This window comes from Ylistrum balloti, unplaced genomic scaffold, assembly GCF_031769215.1.
Source record: "Ylistrum balloti isolate Yb309-2 unplaced genomic scaffold, AGI_CSIRO_Ybal_v1 Utg370852, whole genome shotgun sequence".
Taxonomy (NCBI): Eukaryota; Metazoa; Mollusca; class Bivalvia; order Pectinida; family Pectinidae; genus Ylistrum; species Ylistrum balloti.
The window spans coordinates 418,796-440,456 of NW_026782489.1; the positions used below are offsets into that span (position 1 = coordinate 418,796).

At 38.0% G+C, this 21,661-nt stretch overlaps 1 protein-coding gene across 1 annotated transcript; it reads right to left on the bottom strand.

The window, feature by feature from the left end:
• Positions 1-1,802: 1,802 nt before the first annotated feature.
• Positions 1,803-20,558, bottom strand: LOC132559079 (hexokinase-1-like). The gene is made up of 13 exons (XM_060223689.1): positions 20,453-20,558; positions 20,105-20,172; positions 19,260-19,428; positions 18,803-18,942; positions 17,222-17,300; positions 11,877-12,016; positions 9,914-10,019; positions 8,655-8,734; positions 8,360-8,472; positions 7,086-7,241; positions 6,702-6,838; positions 3,847-3,980; positions 1,803-2,492 (listed from the first exon to the last, which is right to left on the bottom strand). The coding sequence occupies exons 2-13, from the start codon at positions 20,165-20,167 to the stop codon at positions 2,418-2,420; spliced, it is 1,392 nt and encodes a 463-aa protein (XP_060079672.1). The 5' UTR covers positions 20,168-20,172; positions 20,453-20,558; the 3' UTR covers positions 1,803-2,417.
• Positions 20,559-21,661: the final 1,103 nt, after the last annotated feature.

A 21,661-nucleotide genomic window follows, 5' to 3' on the forward strand; every position in this document is an offset into this window, starting at 1 on the left:
ACCATTCTACATTTTAAGAAAGTTACAATATTGGTGCTGTAGGCCACACATTACTAGTCTTTATCCCTGAGTCTATGTTACTAGCTCTCTGTGCCTATGTTACTTGTTCCTTGTGTCTATGTTACTAGTTCTCTGTGTCTATGTTACTAGTTCTCTGTGTCTATGTTATCAGTTCTCTGTGTCTATGTTACTTGATCTGTTTCTACATTACTAGTTCTCTGTGTCTATGTTACTAGTTCTCTGTGTAGATACTACATATTGCTCAATTCTTCCATCACCATTCTACATTTTAAGAAAGTTACAATATTGGTGCTGTAGGCCACACATTACTAGTCTTTATCCCTGAGTCTATGTTACTAGTTCTCTGTGCCTATGTTACTTGTTCCTTGTGTCTATGTTACTAGTTCTCTGTGTCTATGTTACTAGTTCTCTGTGTCTATGTTATCAGTTCTCTGTGTCTATGTTACTTGATCTGTTTCTACATTACTAGTTCTCTGTGTCTATGTTACTAGTTCTCTGTGTCTACGTTACTAGTTCTGTTTCTACATTACTAGTTCTCTGTGTCTATGTTACAAGATCTGTGTCTATGTTACTAGTAATCTGTGTCTACATTACTAGTTCTCTGTTTCTACGTTACTAGTTCTCTGTGTCTACGTTACTAGTTCTGTTTCTACATTACTAGTTCTCTGTGTCTATGTTAATAGATCTGTGTCTATGTTACTAGTAATCTGTGTCTACATTACCAGTTCTCTGTACGTTACTAGTTCTCTGTGTCTACGTTACTAGTTCTGTTTCTACATTACTAGTTCTCTGTGTCTATGTTACAAGATCTGTGTCTATGTTACTAGTTCTCTGTGTCTACGTTACTAGTTCTGTTTCTACATTACTAGTTCTCTGTTCTCTGTGTGTCTAGTAATCTGTGTTACATTAGTTCTCTGTTTCTAGTTCTCTGTGTCTACGTTACTAGTTCTGTTTCTACATTACTAGTTCTCTGTGTCTATGTTAATAGATCTGTGTCTATGTTACTAGTAATCTGTGTCTACATTACTAGTTCTCTGTTTCTACGTTACTAGTTCTCTGTGTCTACGTTACTAGTTCTGTTTCTACATTACTAGTTCTCTGTGTCTATGTTACAAGATCTGTGTCTATGTTACTAGTTCTCTGTGTCTACGTTACTAGTTCTGTTTCTACATTACTAGTTCTCTGTGTCTATGTTACAAGATCTGTGTCTATGTTACTAGTTCTCTGTGTCTACGTTACTAGTTCTGTTTCTACATTACTAGTTCTGTGTCTATGTTAATAGATCTGTGTCTATGTTACTAGTAATCTGTGTCTACATTACTAGTTCTCTGTGTCTATGTTACTAGTTCTCTGTGTCTATGTTACTAGTTCTCTGTGTCTAAGTTACTAGTTCTGTGTCTATGTTACTAGTTCTCTGTGTCTATGTTACTAGTTCTCTGTTTCTATGCTACTAGTTCTCTGTATCTATGTTACTAGTTCTCTGTTTCTACGTTACTAGTTCTCTGTGTCTACGTTACTAGTTCTGTTTCTACATTACTAGTTCTCTGTGTCTATGTTACAAGATCTGTGTCTATGTTACTAGTTCTCTGTGTCTACGTTACTAGTTCTGTTTCTACATTACTAGTTCTCTGTGTCTATGTTACAAGATCTGTGTCTATGTTACTAGTTCTCTGTGTCTACGTTACTAGTTCTGTTTCTACATTACTAGTTCTCTGTGTCTATGTTAATAGATCTGTGTCTATGTTACTAGTAATCTGTGTCTACATTACTAGTTCTCTGTGTCTATGTTACTAGTTCTCTGTGTCTATGTTACTAGTTCTCTGTGTCTAAGTTACTAGTTCTGTGTCTATGTTACTAGTTCTCTGTGTCTATGTTACTAGTTCTCTGTTTCTATGCTACTAGTTCTCTGTATCTATGTTACTAGTTCTGTGTCTATGTTACTAGTTCTGTGTCTACATTACTAGTTATCTGTGTCTATGTTACTAGATCTGTGTCTATGTTACTAGTTCTCTGTGCCTACGTTTCTAGTTCTCTGTGTCTATGTTACTAGTTCTCTGTGTCTATATTACTAGTTCTGTGTCTGTTATCAGTTCTCTGTGTCTGTTATCAGTTCTCTGTGTCTATGTTACTAGTTCTGTGTCAGTGTTACTAGTTCTGTGTCTGTGTTACTAAATCTGTGTGTTACTAGTTCTGTGTGTCTATGTTACTAGTTATGTGTTTGTGTTACTAGATCTGTGTGTTACTAGTTCTGTGTGTCTATGTTACTAGTTCTGTGTCTGTGTTACTAGTTTTTTAATCTGTATGTCTTTTGTCGTTTTATGTCTAAGACAGTGATAATTTTGATCTATGTTGTAATTTTTTCTATATAAATCAAAATCTATCATCACATGACAAGGTCATGACCTTGACCCTACAGCAGCTACAAACGCTCCTCCTTGACCACTGCCATCCTTGACCAGAATGATTTTCACCTGAAACAGACAATTGTAAAGGTCATCTATCATGACATAAAAAGTACAGCCTGACATGATTTCAAAACTGGACTTTGACAGCCTGACATGATTTCAAAACAGGACTTTGACAGCCTGACATGATTTCAAAACAGGACTTTGACATCCTGACATGATTTCACAACAGGGCTACACCAACCTGACATGATTTCACAACAGGGCTACACCAACCTGACATGATTTCACAACAGGAGTACACCAACCTGACATGATTTCACAACAGGAGTACACCAACCTGACATGATTTCACAACAGGGCTACACCAACCTGACATGATTTCACAACAGGAGTACACCAACCTGACATGATTTCACAACAGGACTATGAGAGCCTGACATGATTTCACAACAGGACTTTGACAGTCTGACATGATTTCACAACAGGACTATGAGAGCCAGACATGATTTCACAACAGGACTTTGACAGTCTGACATGATTTCACAACAGGACTTTGACAGCCTGACATGATTTCACAACAGGAGTACACCAACCTGACATGATTTCACAACAGGACTTTGACAGCCTGACATGATTTCACACCAGGACTTTGACAGTCTGACATGATTTCACAACAGGACTTTGACAGTCTGACATGATTTCACAACAGGACTATGAGAGCCTGACATGATTTCACAACAGGATTTTGACAGTCTGACATGATTTCACAACAGGACTATGAGAGCCTGACATGATTTCACAACAGGACTTTGACAGTCTGACATGATTTCACATCAGGACTTTGACAGCCTGACATGATTTCACAACAGGAGTATGACAGCCTGACATGATTTCACAACAGGACTTTGACAGCCTGACATGATTTCACAACAGGACTATGAGAGCCTGACATGATTTCACAACAGGACTTTGACAGTCTGACATGATTTCACAACAGGACTATGAGAGCCTGACATGATTTCACAACAGGACTATGAGAGCCTGACATGATTTCACATCAGGACTTTGACAGCCTGACATGATTTCACAACAGGACTATGAGAGCCTGACATGATTTCACAACAGGACTTTGACAGCCTGACATGATTTCACAACAGGAGTATGACAGCCTGACATGATTTCACAACAGGAGTATGACAGCCTGACATGATTTCACAACAGGACTATGAGAGCCTGACATGGTTATGACAATAAAAACTTCCCCACCAACATACTATTGATAATGAATACCAGGTCATCTTTGTGACATCAGCAGTGATGCCTATGATTACCCTCAACTTAAATGTCTTCACAACAATATTAAACTTTTGTTAATGGATACTGTGTCACCTGAATCTAACTTTGTTCAAACTTTTACCTTTGTTCCTGGCACAAGTTTTTCCAGCAGCTCCATCATGTAACCATGGAAACGAGGATGGTGTTCGTACACAGAGCCATCAATCCCTATGGTGACTTCAGGGAGATCAATATGGTTCAACAGAACAGCACATGCTGAAACAGAATGAAGGACAAATCTGGTAGGATTCCTCTATATTGTATAACTGTCACCCCAATATTTCCCCTTCTGACCCACACAGATACTTATCATAAACTATCAAGTGAAACTCGCCATTTTGTCAATGGAGGTTACGATAAATCAATTTAAATACACTGATATTTCTAAAATTTAACTTTTTTTCCATAGATACATAAAATGGCAATGATCTATGTCTTAACCGAACATCTTTGTGTTAGATACAATGACAAGTTCAGTAATACCCACAGACACAAATGATTCAGGCTGATTCAGTAATACCTCAGATTACCTACAGCCACAATGTAGTCTCCCTGATTACCTACAGCCATAATGTAGTCTCCCTGATTACCTACAGAAACAATGTAATCTCCCTGATTACCTACAGAAACAATGTAATCTCCCTGATTACCTGTAGACACAATGTAGTTTCCCTGATTACCTGTAGAAACAATGTAAGCTGTCAGATTACCTACAGCCACAATGTAGTCTCCCTGATTACCTGTAGACATAATGTAATCTCCCTGATAACCTGTAGACACAATGTAGTCTCCCTGATAACCTGTAGACACAATGTAATCTCCCTGATTACCTGTAGACACAATGTAAGCTCCCTGATTACCTGTAGACACAATGTTATCTCCCTGATTACCTGTAGACACAATGTAAGCTACCTGATTACCTGTAGACACAATGTAGTCTCCCTGATTACCTACAGCCACAATGTAATCTCCCTGATTACCTGTAGACACAATGTTATCTCCCTGATTACCTGTAGACACAATGTATGCTCCCTGATTACCTGTAGACACAATGCTATCTCCCTGATTACCTGTAGACACAATGTAAGCTACCTGATTACCTGTAGACACAATGTAGTCTCCCTGATTACCTACAGCCACAATGTAGTCTCCCTGATTACCTGTAGACACAATGTAAGCTCCCTAATTACCTGTAGACACAATGTAAGCTCCCTGATTACCTGTAGACACAATGTAGTCTCCCTGATTACCTACAGCCACAATGTAATTTCCCTGATTACCTGTAGACACAATGTTATCTCCCTGATTACCTGTAGACACAATGTATGCTCCCTGATTACCTGTAGACACAATGTAGTCTCCCTGATTACCTACAGCCACAATGTAATCTCCCTGATTACCTGTAGACACAATGTTATCTCCCTGATTACCTGTAGACACAATGTAATCTCCCTGATTACCTGTAGACACAATGTAATCTCCCTGATTACCTGTAGACACAATGTAAGTTCCCTGATTACCTACAGAAACAATGTTATCTCCCTGATTACCTACAGCCACAATGTATGCTCCCTGATTATCTGTAGATACAATGTAATCTCCCTGATTACCTGTAGACACAATGTAAGCTCCCTGATTACCTGTAGACACAATGTTATCTCTCTGATTACCTACAGCCACAACGTATGCTCCCTGATTACCTGTAGACACAATGTAAGCTCCCTGATTACCTGTAGACACAATGTAAGCTCCCTGATTACCTACAGCCATAATGTAGTCTCCCTGATTACCTGTAAACACAATGTAAGCTCCCTGATTACCTGTAAACACAATGTTATCTCCCTGATTACCTGTAGACACAATGTAAGCTCCCTGATTACCTGTAGACACAATGTAGTCTCCCTGATTACCTACAGCCACAATGTAATCTCCCTGATTACCTACAGCCACAATGTATGCTCCCTGATTAAATGTAGATAAAATGTATGCTCCCTGATTACCTGTAGACACAATGTAAGCTCCCTGATTACCTGTAGACACAATGTAAGCTCTCAGATTACCTACAGCCACAATGTAGTCTCCCTGATTACCTGTAGACATAATGTAATCTCCCGGATTACCTGTAGACACAATGTAGTCTCCTCTGATTACCTGTAGACACAATGTAAGCTCCCTGATTACCTGTAGACACAATGTAGTCTCCCTGATTACCTACAGCCACAATGTAATCTCCCTGATTACCTACAGCCACAATGTATGCTCCCTGATTAACTGTAGATACAATGTATGCTCCCTGATTACCTGTAGACACAATGTAAGCTCCCTGATTACCTGTAGACACAATGTAAGCTCTCAGATTACCTACAGCCACAATGTAGTCTCCCTGATTACCTGTAGACATAATGTAATCTCCCGGATTACCTGACACAATGTAGACACAATGTCTCCTCTGATTACCTGTAGACACAATGTAAGCTCCCTGATTACCTGTAGACACAATGTAGTCTCCCTGATTACCTACAGCCACAATGTAATCTCCCTGATTACCTACAGCCACAATGTATGCTCCCTGATTAACTGTAGATACAATGTATGCTCCCTGATTACCTGTAGACACAATGTAAGCTCCCTGATTACCTGTAGACACAATGTAAGCTCTCAGATTACCTACAGCCACAATGTAGTCTCCTTGATTACCTGTAGACATAATGTAATCTCCTGGATTACCTGTAGACACAATGTAGTCTCCTCTGATTACCTGTAGACACAATGTAAGCTCCCTGATTACCTGTAGACACAATGTAAGCTCCCTGATTACCTACAGACATAATGTAGTCTCTCTGATTACCTGTAGACACAATGTAATCTCCCTGATTACCTGAAGACACAATCTAGTTTACCTGATTACTTGAACGTTAAATGTACACTTGTTTTTACCTGCTGATACAACATATGCTCCACGTTGAGACACAAGGCCACATACAGCCTGAACAAGGGCTATATCCTCTGTATCTGCTGTCAGGTCCAGACTCTGTAGCACCCCAGTGGTGTGGCTGGTCTCCTCTGGACCATCACTGCAAAAATTAATAAGGACCTATATCCTTTAACCTTCTTCTTTGATGGAGGTCAAAGGGCAACATGTAGGTCAGAGTACTTACATTTGATAAACACCACACCACCTTACCAACCATACAAACATTGTATAACCTTGTATTTATATGTGGAATTTTAAGACTTTTTAATTAACATTTCTCTATAATGATCTTATTAATGATATCAGGACACTTTTACAGGGAGAATCACATCATTACCACATCTTACCTCTCCACCTCTGTAACATAGGAGGTTGGCAAACTTCCCATCTCCATGAGTTTGGTTGACCCTTCACCTTTAAACAGTAGGCCCTCATTGGTCAGTTTCACCAACACTAAACGGACAAGTTCACCCAGGTAGCATCCACTAAACATTTTCTCGAATCTGCAAATTTATCAGTTTCCCTTTATTACTTCACAAAGCTGGCATGTATCAGGGAATGAAATTAAAACGGTTTTACATGGTTTATAACAAAACTGTTTCAAATCATCCAAACCAGTGCCTGGAGAATAAAGCTTTCAAATAAATAACAAGAGGCTTAGCAGTCTTGATGGTCACCTAAGATAAGCGATGTTGAAGATATCTAAGGTTAAAGGATAGTTATCCAGGGTCATGAGACAGAAATTGTGACAGTGAATATAGTAAGCCAGTGTCAATACCTGCATACCATCAAAACTGTCATCCTATACTGATAACTCTTATAGAGTTATTTCCAGTGGGAAATGTTATGCTCAAAAATGCCATTTTTCTATGAAAATTACAGAAGAGTCTAAAAAAAAATATTTGTCCCCAGGAAAAAACGTGAGACTCATTTTGCTTCCATTCATGAAGAGTACTTGATATCAGGGTCTTGAGAAGAAGATTTTTAGAAATTTGTGTCAATTTGACCCCTTTTGGCCCCGCCCATCAGCCCCTGGTGGTCAGTCAGGATCAAAATGGGCATACCATCAAGCCTGCATCCTTCACTCATAATTCTTACTCAGTTTGAAATATTTCCAATGGAAATCATGTTAAAAAATCTAATTTTCATATATGAACTATAGTAAACTTTACCCTCTCCCCATGGGGAAACATGAGACCCTGGGGCCATGAAATTCACAATTTTGGTAAAGCACCTTAAGATGCTTCCATTCATGAAAAGTATTTGATTCTACCACATCTAGGTCTTGAGAACAAGATTTAAGTCAATTTGACCCCTTTTGGCCCATGCCCTCAGGCTCCTGGGGGTTGTGACTTTTTGATTCACAATTTTGGATCTCAGACCAGGGAAGGTTTCTCCAAAATTCATTGAAATCAGATCAGGGGTTTTTGAGAAAAAGTTGAAAGTGTTAAAATGTTTACGGACGCACGACACCGGATGAAGGGTATTAGAATAGGTCACCATAAGACTTTGTCTCAGGTAACCTAAAACTTAGTTAACCTTGCTACTACACCAGACAAACCTAACAACTCAGTTAACCTTGCTACTCCACCAGACAAAAGTGACATGGGACATAACTTACGTGAAGGAGTTGACGTGGTTAGAAGTTCTGTCCACTTCCTTGTCAAAGTCTGTCTTGAAGAAATCTAGGCAGCCATTATCCCCAAAGGCTCCCCATTCAGTATTCACCACAATCTAAACAAAAATATGATGCATAATCAGTGTCAAATGAAATTAAATAGGTCATCATAAGTACTGTCAGATACAAATAGATCCACCAACAAGTAACAAAATGCAAACAGATCTCCATTCACCAACAACCATCCTCTTGTGATAACTGTTTTCTAGAAATGTAAAATGTCCATATCACTACTAACCTGGTTGGATGTTTTCACTCCATCTTCAAATTTCTTGAAGTTTTTGGCTTGTTCAACAAAACATGCATTGGATCCAGAACCTGAAAATGTACCAGAAATACAAGCTTATGTTTGGAAATGATACAATACCAAGTATAAACAAAGACATAGTCATCAAGATCCCCCTCCCATGTTCATTTGTAAAATATATGCATTTAAAGTGAGTAACATGGAAAACTGGAAAAGATATCAGCCAATCAGGTTACACCAGCCTCATTAAATATGCACAGAAATTGCCAATAATTCAACTTCAACAAGAGATTAAGGTAACAAGTCTACCAACCAAGCCTCATCATAATTCATTTGTTCCTACAAAAGATAACACGTGGAAAGCATTCAGTTAGAGTGTCACAAAATATCAGCCAATCAGGTCACAGCAGCCTCATAAAATATGGAATTTACAAAAGCTGACTAACACAGCAGATCCTATTTTACATAAAATCTGTTCTGTTTTGTTGATATCTAGACAAATCTGCATTAAATTGGCATATTTCATTGTCAACTAGCTGTTTTATGAGTGAACAAATGCACAGCAGACATGTACAGTAATGTTACAAAATGTATCCTTTTTATCTTTTGTTTCAGCAGTGCCCAAATGTACAATGGACAATAAGGGACCATGTAAAAACCACATATAAGATATGAAAATAATCAATCTGATACTTCTCAAGATAGAGTGATAAAGATATAGTGATCAAATTAGTTTTTTTTGGCAGTCTGATGAGCATTTTTTTTTCAAGCAATCCCGCAAAGAAGAATCCACAACTTGGGACTAAGGGAAATCTACAGATGAAATTTGAGCATGATCCATACCAAACTTTTAAAAAAAGTGTTAAAATCCATGATTGCCACCTGATGGCAATTTTGTGTTTCCAATCAGTCCCAAAAGGCATTGCAGTGCAAGGGATTATGGGAAACCCTGATATACAAATGTGAGAATAGTCTCATTTGTATTTCTCTAGTAATAACAAACTATTTTACTGTCAAAATCCATGATAGCTGTCTGTCAGTTATTTTTTTATCTGATCAGTCCTAAAATAGAACAATTAGGGTCCAATGAGAACCTATCCTTATGTTTGAATATGAACCAACTTACAAAATAATTAATCAAAAAGGTTTTCAATGTCCTCTCAAGTACACCAGTCCCAGTGTGTATTTACAGAATAGACAAACTAATGTTAAAGCTGCTCCAGCCTGATATAAGTATGTTATATAAATACCAATGATGAGGCCGATACGACAGCTCTTATCCAGATAGCTGCCAGCCATTAATGTTCCCGTCGTGTCACTGATCCTGGCCACAACATCAACAGGTACAGACAGGCCCTGTCAACAGTATACAGTGGAATATACAGGCCCTGTCAACAGTATATAGTAGAACATACAGGCCCTGTCAACAGTATATAATACAGTGGAATATACAGGCCCTGTCAACAGTATATAATACAGTGGAATATACAGGCCCTGTCAACCGTATATAATACAGTAGAATATACAGGCCCTGTCATAAGTATATTATACAGTGGAATATACAGGCCCTGTCATAAGTATATAATACAGTGGAATATAAAGGCCCTGTCAACAGTATATAATACTGTAGAACATACAGGCCCTGTCATAAGTATATAATACACTGGAATATACAGGCCCTGTCATAAGTATATAATACAGTGGAATGTACAGGCCCTGTCAACAGTATATAATACAGTGGAATATGCAGGCCCTGTCAACAGTATAAAATACAGTGGAATATACAGCCCCTGTCAACAGTATATAATACAGTGGAATATACAGGCCCTGTCAACCGTATATAATACAGTAGAATATACAGGCCCTGTCATAAGTATATTATACAGTGGAATATACAGGCCCTGTCAACAGTATATAATACAGTGGAATATGCAGGCCCTGTCAACAGTATATAATACAGTGGAATATACAGGCCCTGTCAACAGTATATAATACAGTGGAATATACAGGCCCTGTCAACCGTATATAATACAGTAGAATATACAGGCCCTGTCATAAGTATATTATACAGTGGAATATACAGGCCCTGTCATAAGTATATAATACAGTGGAATATAAAGGCCCTGTCAACAGTATATAATACTGTAGAACATACAGGCCCTGTCATAAGTATATAATACACTGGAATATACAGGCCCTGTCATAAGTATATAATACAGTGGAATGTACAGGCCCTGTCAACAGTATATAATACAGTGGAATATGCAGGCCCTGTCAACAGTATAAAATACAGTGGAATATACAGCCCCTGTCAACAGTATTTAATACAGTGGAATATACAGGCCCTGTCAACAGTATATAATACAGTGGAATATACAGGCCCTGTCAACAGAATGTAATACAGTGGAATATACAAGCCCTGTCAACAGTATATAATAAAGTGAAATATACAGGCCCTGTCATAAGTATCAAGTAAGCACAGGCCCTGTCAAGGCTACATTATACAAAAGTATACACAAAAGTGTACATTAGTACTCACTGTAGGTCCAGTCAATAGTCTGCAATACAGTAAGATAGTCTGGGAAACTTTAGTCTTAATATTTTGTGCTATGGCCATGAAAAAACATTAATATTTGGCAATTTATATTTGCAATTGGTGACAAACCTTGACTTATCTCTACATGGCAGCCTCTGATATGTCTACAGGGTCCTCCTTAAGTGCCTATGCTACCCTCACTTCTTCTCTTCTCTATGACATTCTCTAAACATACCTACACGATCCTCCTTAAGATCTGTGGTACACTTACCCCCCTCCTCTGTATGGCAGCCTCTAACATGCCTACAGGATCCTCCCCAGGGTATGTGGTACACTTACCCCCCTCCTCTGTATGGCAGCCTCTAACATGCCTACAGGATCCTCCCCAGGGCCTGTGGTACACTTACCCCCCTCCTCTGTATGGCAGCCTCTAACATGCCTACAGGATTCTCCCCAGGGTATGTGGTACACTTACCCCCTCCTCTGTATGGCAGCCTCTAACATGCCTACAGGATCCTCCCCAAGTCCTGTGGTACACTTACCCCACTCCTCTGTATGGCAGCCTCTAACATGCCTACAGGATCCTCCCCAGGGTATGTGGTACACTTACCCCCTCCTCTGTATGGCAGCCTCTAACATGTCTACAGGATCCTCCCCAGGGCCTGTGGTACACTTACCCCTCTCCTCTGTATGGCAGCCTCTAACATGTCTACAGGATCCTCCCCAAGTCCTGTGGTACACTTGAAACTCTTGGTCCATGTGATAAGGACACTGTGCTTGAGGCTTTTCTGGATGGAAGGGAAGGAAAATGTGAATCCTGCAAAATAAAGATACAAATTGTATTTATAAAACAATTTTTGTTTGGATTTACTACTGACAATGTATAGGACAAAAGCCATTTCTTTCTGTAAACAAGAAATCCAAGCATGGTTTGGATTATCTAGTGAATACTTCCAAATAAATGTCAATTTAACCTATGCATACATGGATCTAAAGAAGTCACTGATTAAAAGTATTTTATAAATGTTCAAATCCAAAATGACCTCCTCGCTATCCATCATTTTTTCTAAATTAAGTCACAAAACTGAAGAAGCAAATCTCATTAACATGGGGAACCTACAGATGATATCTGGGACCTTGACTTAAGCACAATAAGATTTCCCATTGTGTGGAGTTTGATCAAAGTCCTAAAACATAAGTAGCAGTGCACTTTAGTACAAGTGTAACGGTCCTCCATAAATGTGTGTAGTTTGATGAAAATCTCTCAAGGAATCAAGCAGCTAATAGTAACCTTGATCTTGACCCTCAAGACTTGAAATTGAAGTTTTTTTTAAAGGTTTGAGATTTTATCAAAATCCCTCCAGGAATGAAACTGGTGCCCTACAAGGATAAAATATTATATATATATATATATATATATAACTTTCAAGATGTTGCCTAAGATTAATTAATTAAGCTTTTAAACCAGCCTGAAAATCCAACTTGAGCAGAAATACACCAAGAGACATCTACATCTTATATAAGAAAATGATCTGATGTATTCAGAAAAATACCAATAACACATTTTGTCAAAATCCAAGATGGCCTATCAGCCATATTGTCTTCCTCATCAGATACAAAGCTAGGCACCAAGACGACCATAAAACATGAAATTTGAGAATGATCCCTCAAAAAAAAAACAAAAATTATCTTCCATGAAAAACACAATCAACATGGACACCAGTGTGTTTTACTGATCAGTCCTAGAATCAAACATGATCAACATGGACACCAGTGTGTTTAACTGATCAGTCCTAGAATCAAACATGATCAACATGGACACCAGTGTGTTTAACTGATCAGTCCTAGAATCAAACATGATCAACATGGACACCAGTTTGTTTAACTGATCAGTCCTAGAATCAAACATGATCAACATGGACACCAGTGTGTTTAACTGATCAGTTTAACTGATCAGTCCTAGAATCAAACATGATCAACATGGACACCAGTGTGTTTTTACTGATCAGTCCTAGAATCAAACATGATCAACATGGACACCAGTTTGTTTTTACTGATCAGTCCTAGAATCAAACATGATCAACATGGACACCAGTTTGTTTAACTGATCAGTCCTAGAATCAAACATGATCAACATGGACACCAGTGTGTTTAACTGATCAGTCCTAGAATCAAACATGATCAACATGGACACCAGTTTGTTTAACTGATCAGTCCTAGAATCAAACATGATCAACATGGACACCAGTGTGTTTAACTGATCAGTCCTAGAATCAAACATGATCAACATGGACACCAGTGTGTTTAACTGATCAGTCCTAGAATCAAACATGATCAACATGGACACCAGTGTGTTTAACTGATCAGTCCTAGAATCAAACATGATCAACATGGACACCAGTGTGTTTAACTGATCAGTCCTAGAATCAAACACAATCAACATGTGTGTTTAGAATCAAACTGATGGACATCAGTCCTAGAATCAAACATGATCAACATGGACACCAGTTTGTTTTTACTGATCAGTCCTAGAATCAAACATGATCAACATGGACACCAGTGTGTTTAACTGATCAGTCCTAGAATCAAACATGATCAACATGGACACCAGTCCTAGAATCAAACATGATCAACATGGACACCTGTGTGTTTAACTGATCAGTCCTAGAATCAAACATGATCAACATGGACACCAGTGTGTTTAACTGATCAGTCCTAGAATCAAACATGATCAACATGGACACCAGTGTGTTTTTACTGATCAGTCCTAGAATCAAACATGATCAACATGGACACCAGTGTGTTTAACTGATCAGTCCTAGAATCAAACATGATCAACATGGACACCAGTGTGTTTAACTGATCAGTCCTAGAATCAAACATGATCAACATGGACACCAGTGTGTTTAACTGATCAGTCCTAGAATCAAACACAATCAACATGGACACCAGTGTGTTTAACTGATCAGTCCTAGAATCAAACATGATCAACATGGACACCAGTGTGTTTTTACTGATCAGTCCTAGAATCAAACATGATCAACATGGACACCAGTGTGTTTAACTGATCAGTCCTAGAATCAAACATGATCAACATGGACACCAGTGTGTTTAACTGATCAGTCCTAGAATCAAACATGATCAACATGGACACCAGTGTGTTTAACTGATCAGTCCTAGAATCAAACATGATCAACATGGACACCAGTGTGTTTTTACTGATCAGTCCTAGAATCAAACATGATCAACATGGACACCAGTGTGTTTAACTGATCAGTCCTAGAATCAAACATGATCAACATGGACACCAGTGTGTTTAACTGATCAGTCCTAGAATCAAACATGATCAACATGGACACCAGTGTGTTTGGACAACTGATCAGTCCTAGAATCAAACATGATCAACATGGACACCAGTGTGTTTAACTGATCAGTCCTAGAATCAAACATGATCAACATGGACACCAGTGTGTTTTTAATGATAAGTCATAGAATCAAACATGTTCAACATGGACACCAGTGTGTTTAACTGATCAGTCCTAGAATCAAACATGATCAACATGGACACCAGTGTGTTTAACTGATCAGTCCTAGAATCAAACATGATCAACATGTGTGTTTAACTGATCAGTCCTAGAATCAAACATGATCAACATGGACACCAGTTTGTTTAACTGATCAGTCCTAGAATCAAACATGATCAACATGGACACCAGTGTGTTTAACTGATAAGTCCTAGAATCAAACATGATCAACATGGACACCAGTTTGTTTTTACTGATCAGTCCTAGAATCAAACATGATCAACATGGACACCAGTGTGTGTAGTTCAAACATGATCAACATACTGATCAGTCCTAGAATCAAACATGATCAACATGGACACCAGTGTGTTTAACTGATCAGTCCTAGAATCAAACATGATCAACATGGACACCAGTGTGTTTAACTGATCAGTCCTAGAATCAAACATGATCAACATGGACACCAGTGTGTTTAACTGATCAGTCCTAGAATCAAACATGATCAACATGGACACCAGTGTGTTTAACTGATCAGTCCTAGAATCAAACATGATCAACATGGACACCAGTGTGTTTAACTGATCAGTCCTAGAATCAAACATGATCAACATGGACACCAGTGTGTTTAACTGATCAGTCCTAGAATCAAACATGATCAACATGGACACCAGTGTGTTTTTACTGATCAGTCCTAGAATCAAACATGATCAACATGGACACCAGTGTGTTTAACTGATCAGTCCTAGAATCAAACATGATCAACATGGACACCAGTGTGTTGTGTCCTAGAATCAAACATGATCAACATGGACACCAGTGTGTTTTTACTGATCAGTCCTAGAATCAAACATGATCAACATGGACACCAGTGTGTTTAACTGATCAGTCCTAGAATCAAACATGATCAACATGGACACCAGTGTGTTTTTACTGATCCAAACATGATAGTGTGTTTAACTGATCAGTCCTAGAATCAAACATGATCAACATGGACACCAGTGTGTGTTTACTGATCAGTCCTAGAATCAAACATCAAACACATGATCAACATGGACACCAGTGTGTTTAACTGATCAGTCCTAGAATCAAACATGATCAACATGGACACCAGTGTGTTTAACTGATCAGTCCTAGAATCAAACATGATCAACATGGACACCAGTGTGTTTAACTGATCAGTCCTAGAATCAAACATGATCAACATGGACACCAGTGTGTTTAACTGATCAGTCCTAGAATCAAACATGATCAACATGGACACCAGTGTGTGTGTTGATCAACATGGACACCAGTGTGTTTAACTGATCAGTCCTAGAATCAAACATGATCAACATGGACACCAGTGTGTTAACTGAAGTCCTAGAATCAAACATGATCAACATGGACACCAGTGTGTTTAACTGATCAGTCCTAGAAGTGTGTTTAACTGATCAGTCCTCACATGATCAACATGGACACCAGTGTGTTTAACTGATCAGTCCTAGAATCAAACATGATCAACATGGACACCAGTGTGTTTAACTGATCAGTCCTAGAATCAAACATGATCAACATGGACACCAGTGTGTTTTTACTGATCAGTCCTAGAATCAAACATGATCAACATGGACACCAGTTTGTTTTTACTGATCAGTCCTAGAATCAAACACAATCAACATGGACACCAGTTTGTTTTTACTGATCAGTCCTAGAATCAAACATGATCAACATGGACACCAGTGTGTTTTTACTGATCAGTCCTAGAATCAAACATGATCAACATGGACACCAGTGTGTTTAACTGATCAGTCCTAGAATCAAACATGATCAACATGGACACCAGTGTGTTTTTACTGATCAGTCCTAGAATCAAACATGATCAACATGGACACCAGTGTGTTTTTACTGATCAGTCCTAGAATCAAACACGATCAACATGGACACCAGTGTGTTTTTACTGATCAGTCCTAGAATCAAACATGATCAACATGGACACCAGTGTGTTTAACTGATCAGTCCTAGAATCAAACACGATCAACATGGACACCAGTTTGTTTAACTGATCAGTCCTAGAATCAAACACAATCAACATGGACACCAGTTTGTTTTTACTGATTAGTCCTAGAATCAAACATGATCAACATGGACACCAGTGTGTTTAACTGATCAGTCCTAGAATCAAACACAATCAACATGGACACCAGTTTGTTTTTACTGATTAGTCCTAGAATCAAACATGATCAACATGGACACCAGTTTGTTTAACTGATCAGTCCTAGAATCAAACATAATCAACATATGAAATTCTGAGAAAGATCAATACAGTCCTTCTCAAAAATAGCAATTTCAAAATTTAATGGTCAAATTTTTTTTGATAATCTGATCAATCCTATGAAACATTTAAGAATAATCATGACAGATAAGACAGGAGGACAACATCTTTATACTTGTATGTACTGAAATGTCTTCACTACTGTATTCCCCCTAAAAGACATAATCAAATGTGCACAGTGACTTACCAAGTGGAATGGCAGTGTCTGAAGACATCTTTTCTTCATTAATGAACTTCTCAATACTATTAGCAATGTGGTCAAAAACCTGAAATTTAGATATCATCATTGTTAGAAAGAAAAAAAATTCCAAAAATTTGGACGTGCTATAATCTCACCACAATCAATTATATCAGAATGAGTCTAACACCTTGAATTTGATGTATAATGATGTTTTGGAGTTCTCACACTGATGACACAGTCGAGCGTTCTGCAACTTGGCAGTAGCTTATCTCTGGGTCTATAAAGGGAGATAACTCACAGTCATTGATCTGTGACAGTAAGGCCACTTTTGTGTAACCTAGTGGAAACAGTTCAGCCAACCCAGACTTATCACATAATAAGTAAACACACATGTACCAGATGTTGGCACTGACATATGTTAAAGATCAAAATGCACAGAATTTCCTGTCAAGCATAAAACAATGAATGAAAAATAAAATATCATCCAGTAAAACTGGACCCTGCTTTAGGCTGAAATTCTGAAAACTAATGATATTCAGCAAAGTTATGGACAGGTTCGACTGGACATGCCAAATATTCTGCAGTCAAGACTCGATCCCTATATGTACCAAGCGATTTTTTTGCATGTTCAGCCAGTCCAAACATTTCAAATGCTCACTGGAAGCAACCTAAGATAGAGTAAACCTCTAATTAGTTCTAATTGGTGGCTAGTCTACACACATGATTTTCTCAATAGTTTTCAGTCCAGTAATAGGGCGAACTCTTTCTAGTTTGTTTCAGTTACAGCTTGAATTGTTTGAACATATTGCTAGACAGCACATATTACTATCAATTAAGGCATTGGCATAGCAATAATCACTCCATGTGGTCACTATTCATATGGACATTAAACCCTGTGGGTAGCAGACTGTATAGGACCATCATAAGCAATAGATAGCATCAGATTATACACATATATGTCACTTAATCAGCATTGATGTGTAGTGTGGCGTCTTTAACATCTTGCTGTAATATCATGAATGTGCCAGTTGCCCAGCTTCAGGCCCCAACTCTGTATTGCAAGCTAGGCCATCAGTAAATATATACAGACCACATGATGTCACCACACGTTCTGTCAATGAACAACATTGTTTCACTTCACATTTTGATTGGATAATCACGTCAAGACTATCTCAATAACTAACATCATATTAACTCTCGATCCACACTCTGCATAACAATATGTCAACACCAACTGCTGCCAATACGCAAGCAGAAATGTGCTTTTTCCAGGCTGGTTTCTTCAGCACAGTATTAAAATTTATGAAGATCATTTCTAGTTGATTAAGCTGTATTGCAATCAGTAAGAGTTTCAAAATGTAATAAACTTATATTTTTATATTTGTGATGCATGAATATATATATATATCAAAAAGATAAAATCAACGTGGTAGTTTGCAAATATATATATATTATATAACCCTTCACTATGTAAACTTATCACTGTAAAAAGGAGTTAACTCACAAGTAATGTGGATCTATATAAAAGAGATACACCAGTAAGTTTATTTTTAACAGGGGAGATAACTCCTTTTGATTGTAACTCACCCCTTCAGCTGGGCCGGACAGGAGTTCCTGTGAAAGGTTGTAGTACTTGGTGGTTGTTTCAGCCTTACCCTCATTGAAAGTAACTCTCACCACTCGAAAATTAGTACCGCCTAAATCCAGTCCTAGATAGTCTCCTTTCTCTATAACAAAACAGGATCTACATTGTGTTACAAATATCCACATTTGTCATGGAGACTTGTCATTTAATTCAACGTAGTGAGTCTCTCTCACCTCTATAACCAGAAATACATATTTGTAAACAGAAACATATTCCTTCTATAGAAAAAAATATTACAAACACAAGCATTACGCATAAGTGCTTTCATCCCTAATCTTCAATCTAGAGGTCACAGTCAGAACTAGTCATTATATAGTATGTGTGACTTCATTTGAAAGGAAGGCAATATAATCATCATTTCGGAACACTTCAATATTTTACAGCTGAATTCCTACATACCATCTCCCTTGAGGAGCCCTTGGACATATGTAAACTCCCAGAATAGATCCGATCGTTTCCTGTCCTCCTCTTGTTGACTGTTGGCAAAGTCTATCTGTTGTTCCATCACCTCCATGATCCTGTGGACATCGCCATCACTCAAAACTAGATTCTCCAACACAGCAATCACCTATGGAAACATCAACAAGTTTAAATATATTTTGAGAAGTCGTCTATCTTTGTTACAGCATTAGAAAAACTGTATTTGCTTTTGTAAACATTCGTTTCCTTTAATAAATAAAGAATACCGTTAACTGAGTTGTGACACAATCAGTTGTTGTGAACTGACTAGCTTGTGGACTTTCTGTATACAGTATATGTGAGGGCTATTTTCTGTGTAGTGGAGGCCATTTAATGTTATTCTCAGGCCTTCATCTCAGTAAGATTCAGTAGAGGACAGAAAGAATGAAACTACAATCACACTGCCTACAGTATAAAATGACAATCTGACTTAATACACTTTTGTCATCCATCGCCAGATACAGCGACCTCACCCAAGAAAGATATAAAGCAAAAAATATTGCTGATCTAGATTTTGTATCAGTCTTATAAAATGGTACTTTCACAAATATTTACAAAAGTATAAAATGTACATGATAAAATAAATCAACATTTCTTTCATCTTATAAAAGACAAATGAAAATTGATGAAAGTAATCATGAATTTTTCATCTATTTTTGCTGAAATTTTGGTAATATGTAAAATTCTTCAGACTTCTTTCCTTAATCTCATGTAAGATTCTAGATCTGATGGATGTGTTGTTAATAAACATTGTATAAAAATCTCTTTCTTACTACAGGACTTACTTTATCCCTCTTGTCGTTGGACGTTATTCCCTCTATCCTTGCCTTCTTTGTCAGAGGTTCCATGGTAGCTGCAACATAGACCTAATTGTAACTCCCTATATCACTGTAACACATGGATAATGGATAGAACAACGAACTCCAGAAACACCGCCCAGCCAAAGTAACATCAGAGTAAAGCAATCATTTTTTTTTAAAAGAATTTTTTTATAATTGCATATTTCCTGAAACATGCTCATAAAGAGGTTACTTGATAATTAGATCAACAGTCTGGATTTGCACATTTTTGCATCATAAATGATAAAGCATGTGAACAAAACACTGTCACCTCTGAAAAAAATGGCTTCCTACCTGAATAAGTTGCTCCAATGTTGGTGATTAATGTCACTTATTTTGTAATTCTGAAATGATGTAGAGTTATCAAATAACATTTACCACATCCATAACAACCTGCATATGAAATTTGAGAAAGATCCATCCAGTACTTTCCCAGAAATAGCGGTAACAAACTTTTACTTTCAATTTTACTCCAAGATGGCCGCCTGTCAGCCATCTTGATTTCAAATCAGTCCAAAACAAGTATAATGCACAACTAGGGACCAAGGCAAACCAATACCTATGAAATATCAGAAGTATCCATCCAGTACTTCCTCAGAAATAGCGGTAACAAACTTTTACTTTCAAACACCAAGATGGCTGCCTGTCAGCCATCTTGAATTTGAATCAGTCCAAAAAAGGCACAATGCACAACTAGGGACCAAGGGGAACCTGCATATGAAATTTGAGAAAGATCCATCCAGTACTTTCCAAGAAATAGCGGCAACAAACTTTTACTTTAACAAACTTTTATTTCTTTCCAAAAAGGTACAATGCATAACTAGGGACCAAGGGGATCCTGCGCCTGTACTTTCCAAGAAATAGCAGCAAGATGGCTGCCTGTCGGCAATTGAATTTGAATCAGTCCAAAAAAGGTACAATGCACAACTAGGGACCAAGGGGAACCTGCATATGAAATTTGAGAAAGATCCATCCAGTACTTTCCCAGAAATAGCGGTAACAAACTTTTACTTTCAAACTCCAAGATGGCCGCCTGTCAGGCATCTTGAATTTGAATCAGTCCAAAAAAGGTACAATGCACAACGAGGGACCAAGGGGAACCTGCATATGAAATTTGAGAAAGATCCATCCAGTACTTACCCAGAAATAGCGGTAACAAACTTTTACTTCCAAAATCCAAGATGGCCGCCTGTCAGTCATCTTGAATTTGAATCAGTCCAAAAAAGGTACAATGCATAACTAGGGACCAAGGGGAACCTGCATATGAAATTTGTGAAAGATCTAATCCAGTACTTTCCCAGAAATAGCGGTAACAAACTTTTACTTTCAAACACCAAGATGGCCGCCTGTCAGCCATCTTGATTTCTTATCAGTCCAAATAAAGTACAATGCACAACTAGGGACCAAGGGGAACCTGCATATGAAATTTGAGAAAGATCCATCCAGTACTTTCCCAGAAATAGCGGTAACAAGAATTGTTTACGGACGGACGGACCAAGGACC